Raw genomic sequence first — 6,164 nt, 5'->3', positions numbered from 1 at the left:
TCTCCCACTTGCCCTTTGAACCAGATCCAGACATGGCCGGATAGGTTGGTGGCGGTGGGAAAGATTGAGATTTTTGGGCGTTGGAGCTCGGAAGAGGGGAAGGCTGGAGAAGGAAGAAGGCGTGGGGAAAAGATAAATCTTTACCTTCTTATATGGGCGGTGAATATCAAACGCCCCCCTCAAGCCTTAAAACTTGCATGTTCCCAAGGGGCCGTGCGAATGGAACAGTTGGATTACCCATAACCATATTGATTAGGATCCCGTAATGGGCGAAAACATTCTGTTTTTTGACAAGACGTGCCAAAGGAGGCTGTGCCTCGAAACGCGAAGCGGGAGGCGTGAAAATGGTTCGAAATGTTAAGAGGCCAGATGTGACGTTTCACCAAAAAGTTGTCAGTAAAAAGACACTATTTTATCTGGATATCTAGCCTTTGTGGCTAAGGGTTGTAACAGTTATGCTGAGCCGGATATAGTTCCCTTGTTCACGGAATTGTTGCAAAGAATTTTAGGAGGAGGAACCATCCTTGCAATGTCGAAGATAATCCGCGTGCCGAACACATCGTCATCGAAGACTGGTTCAGGGGCTACTGAGGGAGTCTTGGATTAGGGGTTCCTCGGGTGTCTGGGTAATTCAATATGGGCCGGACTGATGGACCGTGGAGATACAAGCAGAAGACTTTCCCCGTGTCCGGATGGGACTCCCCTATGCGTGGATGGCAAGATTGGTGTCCGGATATGTTATTTCCTTCCCCCACAAACCGACTCTGTACAACCCTAGCTAGGTCCTTCCGGTGTGTATATAAACCGAAGGGTTTAGCCCGTAGAGGCTATCACAACTCTCATAGGCTAGACATCTAGGGTTTAGCCATTACGATCTCGAGGTAGATCAACTCTTGTGACCGCTATACTCAACTAATACAATCAAGCAGGGCGTAGGGTTTTACCTCCATTAAGAAGGCCCGAACCTGAGCAAACATTGTGTCCCACTTGTCCCTTGTTACCCTTGGTCCTAAGACACATAGTTCGAGACCCCCTTCCCGAGATCGGCCGGTTTTGACACCGACAACGAGATCTACGGCTCCAAGGTTTGGCTCTGAGAGTTCATTGGGAGTGGCTATGGCGGACTGACCTGGAGAGGCCGTGGCAAGGACTACCGATGGTAGTGGACCGGGAAGCCCGTGTGGTTTTTGATAGCCTAGTTCACATAGAAGTTGGGAGAGGAAACAAGGATTTGTTCCGGAGGGATCGATGGATACATGGCTACTCAGTAAAAGACATAGCGCCATTCATACACGCTCAAGTGGACACGCAAACTGTTAACAAAAGATGGAGATGGCAGGTGGTTGTTGGACTTGAATGGTGAGCTAAACTTCTGGGGCCATCTGCAACTCTTGCACTTTAATATGGCTATCGGCACAGTCACTCGTGACCCTTCCAATGAGGATTCTTTCTCGTGGTCGGCAGACCCGTCCGGTAGCTACACAGCTCGGTCTACTTATCACAGACTGTGCCTCGAAGCGGAGAGGGTGCCATATGCCTCATGCATTTGGAGAAGTTGGGCTCTTCTCAAGTGCAAGCTATTTGCCTGGCTGGCGGTGCAACACCGGATTTGGACATCGGATAGAAGAGCGAGGCATGGACTGCAGGAGCTACCTTCGGCATGCTACACCTGCCTTCAAGAGGAGGACAATGCGGAACACATCTTGTTGCAGCGCGAGTATGCTAGGGAAGTGTGGCACAACATCTTGGCTGCTTTGGGTTTGCAGGGCCGCATTCGAGAGGCTTAGGATCACTTGTTGGATTGGCGGCTGGAGGGTCGGCGAAACTTCAGGAGTTGTTGGAAGTGTGGTTTTGACACCCTTGTCATCGTCACAATCTGGGCCTTCTGGAAGCAACGCAACGCGAGAGTTTTCAATAGGACAAACCAACAATTACAGGCGCCTGACTTGGCTAATGCCATTTTGGCAGAGTTGAAGGAGTGGAAGGCGGCAGGACTAGGTGGAGGAGGGTTTAGCTCATTTTGTGAGAATGTAGGTTTAGTCTAATGCGTGGGGTGTAATGGGTGTGTGCCTAAAATGGAGTCTTGTTTCATCTTATGGCTTCTTGTACGTTGTTATTCTCCCTTCTATAAAAATAAGGTACGTCTTTGACGTACTCTCGAAAAAAAATCGATTGAAAACAGAATTTTGTGCAAGTCAATTTTCGTTTGTATTGCAGGGTTCGTTTGATCGTTGGATGAGCATCGAAGCCCAGAGCAAAAATTGACTTACACAAAAACAAATTTCAGTCGACTTGAACATAGTTTTAGGATAGCGACGTAGGACGGCCGCCGTTAACTCGTCTTGCCCTTTGCCTTGAACTGACGCTCGGTTTCAGTTTAGCAGTGGTGACACCGCAAGCCAGTCGGGTTCGTTGGAGGTATTGGGCTAAGATGATTGTCTTCGACCTCTCGCCACCATTATAAGGTTCCACACCCACGCGCAACCCAGCCCATCAATCGAACGCAACCAAACAGCCCCGCCCCCTCCGTAACCTCGACCGCTCCATCGCACGAAGATCACGCACGTCTCGGGCTCCCGGCGCCCCAATACAGACCCGCGGAAGTGTTCGCGGACTACGTACGTAGCGGCGATGGACGCATCGGCGACGGCGCAGAACCGCAAGTGCCCCGACAAGGAGGAGACTGCCGGAATGTGCGCCAACGGCTGCGGCTTCTTCGGCGCCGCCGCCACCGGCAACATGTGCTCCAAGTGCTACCTGGATCACGTCATCATCGGCACCGCTAACACCGTGGCCGCCTCGACCGGGCCTCCGGAGAAGAAGGCCAAGATTATCGTCGCCGTCCCGTCCTCCGATGGTGCGGCCGCTTCCTCCACCGCAGCCGCACTTGACTCCTCCGTGACGTCCGTGAAGCAGCCGCCGGTGGCGGCCAACTGGTGCGCGACGTGCCGCAAGAAAGCGGGCCTGCTGGGGTTCCGATGCCGCTGCGAGGGCACCTGCTGCAGTGTGCACCGCTACTCGGAGTAGCACGACTGTGTATTCGACTACAAGACCGCCGGCCAGGAGCAGATCGCCAAGCACAACCCAGTCATGGTTGCGGACAAGATTTCCCGAAGTATCTGACACCCACAAAAAACCACCAGATCAACGGCGAACCGATCAAGCAGTTTGTACGATCGATCTCTGGATTTTCTAGGCTTTTTCGGAACGTGTACATTAGTTTGGACTTTGGAGATTGTACTGTGAACAAGTGCGCTTGATTCATCGAATTGATTAATAAGAGGATTAAGATCATAGGCTGGACTCAGGCTGGACGTACCGAGCGGGCTTTTTTGGCCCGCTCGTGGACCGATCTGGGCCGGACTGATTGGTCCCGAACCGTTGGAAAAACTGGCCGGTCCGAGCTGGGAATTTCGGCCCGAAAATCGACCGGTCCGGTCCGGTCTTAGCTCGGTTAACTCGACAGGACCGAACGAGCTCGCTTTTTTCTTACGCACGAATGAACTGACGTGATGGATTCTCTTTGGCTCAGAGGTAGAAGAAAGTTATCTTCACGATTTACTCCACGTTATTGGAAAGACAGTTATCTCCCTGATTCACTCCAGGTTATTGGAGAGATAGTTATCTCCATGATTTACTTTGTAAGAATAGGAATTCGCGAATCAACCTGTGGTTGAGTTGGTTAGGTGGACAGTGGTATCCCCAACCCACTAGGGTTCAAATCCTGGTGCTCGCAGTATTTCTAGATTTATTTCAGGATTTCCGGCGATGCGCTTTCAGTGGGAGGAGACGTTCCCGTCGACGATGAGGCGTCTACGGTGAATTCGTAAATCTCAAGATGATATGCCGGCTCAGTCTCTCGGAGGTGCTCATAGAAATAATGCTCAAAAAAAAGAATAGGAATTCTGTTTCCTAAAATGTCAGAGTTTTCCTTTTATGCAACGGAGCAGAAACAGAAAGAACGAGAAAGGTGGGCTCGATCGGATGTGTTCCTTCTACACCTCCCCACGATGTGCATGTCAGCATTTGTACGTGGGCATACACGTTACAAGCTCTATTTATTTGCAACATGCAAATTGTAAAAAGGATAGTTATGTCACATGCAACTATCCTACAATGTGGGGAGTGAAGTCTGAAAAAAACCTTGAACTCGTGTGGCTTGTCGCAATTAAATCCTGACCTTCGAATCTCTGAAATCGGCACCCTATACTCTGTGATCCCGGTTAATATTAACCCTTAAGCTGTTTGGAGCACCTGGAAAATATCCAACCCGGCCAAGATCAGAACCTACTGTCACTTACATCCCTGTCCCACATGTCATATTTTTCTCATCATATACCCCCATAGCCTCATTCGCCCGCATGCTCGCAGTGGCGCTCCACGGCACACCCTCTGCCTTGCGAGTCGTACTTAGGCCTTGTACAATGGGACACTACTAGGAAAAGGGCTAAAGATGGAATTGACACTAATGGCGCATCAGAGAAGTGGTGCGCCACTACTATATACTAATGGCGCACTATGTGGGGATGCGCCATTAGTGTGGAAGACACTAATGGCGCACCAGGCACACGGAGCGCCACTAGTAACAAAATGTTTTTTTTCATTTTTTTCAAACATACTAATAGCCCATACGGGCAGAGTGCGCCAACCAGCCGTAGACTGCGCCACTACTGTATTTTTTTTGCAAAACTACTAATGGCGCACCGTTGCATAGTGCGCCATTACTAGTTTAAACTAGTAATGGCGTACTGTGCCACGGTGCGCCATTAGTATAATTTTTTTTTCTTTTTTGCAAAACTACTAATGGCGCATATCTGTGTGATGCGCCATTAGTATGTTGGGTAACTAATGGCGCATGTCTGTGTGGTGCGCCATTAGTAACCTGGGACCAACTAGATATTTTTGGACAGCCACACTTACACACTCACTTTTCCAACTTCATTCCCCCCACCTCCTTCTCTAAGCTTGTCGACTGCCTCCTCCTCCTCTCCTCATTTGTGTTGGAAATATGCCCTAGAGGCAATAATAAATTGATTATTATTATATTTCCTTGTTCATGATAATTGTTTATTATCCATGCTAGAATTGTATTGATAGGAAACTCAGATACATGTGTGGATACATAGACAACACCATGTCCCTAGTAAGCCTCTAGCTGACTAGCTCGTTGATCAATAGATGGTTACGGTTTCCTGACCATGGACATTGGATGTCATTGATAACGGGATCACATCATTAGGAGAATGATGTGATGGACAAGACCCAATCCTAAGCCTAGCACAAGATCATGTAGTTCGTATGCTAAAGCTTTTCTAATGTCAAGTATCATTTCCTTAGACCATGAGATTGTGCAACTCCCGATACCGTAGGAATACTTTGGGTGTGCCAAACGTCACAACGTAACTGGGCGACTATAAAGGTGCACTACGGGTATCTCCGAAAGTGTTTGTTGGGTTGGCACGAATCGAGACTGGGATTTGTCACTCCGTGTGACGGAGAGGTATCTCTGGGCCCACTCGGTAGGACATCATCATAATGTGCACAATGTGATCAAGGAGTTGATCACGGGATGATGTGTTACGGAACGAGTAAAGAGACTTGCCGGTAACGAGATTGAACAAGGTATCGGGATACCGACGATCGAATCTCGGGCAAGTATCGTACCGATAGACAAAGGGAATTGTATACGGGATTAAGTCCTTGACATCGTGGTTCATCCGATGAGATCATCGTGGAGCATGTGGGAGCCAACATGGGTATCCAGATCCCGCTATTGGTTATTGACCGGAGGACGTCTCGGTCATGTCTGCATGGTTCCCGAACCCGTAGGGTCTACACACTTAAGGTTCGATGACGCTAGGGTTATAAGGAATAGATATACGTGGTTACCGAATGTTGTTCGGAGTCCCGGATGAGATCCCGGACGTCACGAGGAGTTCCGGAATGGTCCGGAGGTAAAGATTTATATATGGGAAGTCCTGTTTTGGTCACTGGAAAAGTTTCGGGTTTTATCGGTAACGTACCGGGACCACCGGGAGGGTCCCGAGGATCCACCAAGTGGGGCCACAAGCCCCGGAGGGCTGGATGGGCCAAGAGTGGGAGGGGACCAGCCCCAGGTGGGCTGGTGCGCCCCCCCCCCCCCACAAGGGCCCAATGCGCCTAAG

General features: G+C 49.7%; 1 protein-coding gene across 1 annotated transcript; it reads left to right on the top strand.

Moving 5' to 3' along the window:
• Positions 1–2,510: 2,510 nt before the first annotated feature.
• Positions 2,511–3,221, top strand: LOC123107974 (zinc finger A20 and AN1 domain-containing stress-associated protein 7-like). Its single transcript, XM_044529850.1, has one exon. It carries the CDS (start codon positions 2,632–2,634, stop codon positions 3,025–3,027), a length of 396 nt encoding a protein of 131 aa, XP_044385785.1. The 5' UTR covers positions 2,511–2,631; the 3' UTR covers positions 3,028–3,221.
• The last annotated feature ends 2,943 nt before the right edge of the window (positions 3,222–6,164 follow it).

Source organism: Triticum aestivum, chromosome 5A (genome assembly GCF_018294505.1).
Source record: "Triticum aestivum cultivar Chinese Spring chromosome 5A, IWGSC CS RefSeq v2.1, whole genome shotgun sequence".
NCBI lineage: Eukaryota > Viridiplantae > Streptophyta > Magnoliopsida > Poales > Poaceae > Triticum > Triticum aestivum.
Note: the sequence above shows the minus strand (reverse complement) of the source record. Positions and strands in the feature narration are given on the sequence as shown.

What these genes read in the sequence shown, in the direction of transcription:
- LOC123107974 (XM_044529850.1), top strand. Translation starts at nt 2,632, where the DNA reads ATGGACGCATCGGCGACGGCGCAGAACCGCAAGTGCCCCGACAAGGAG.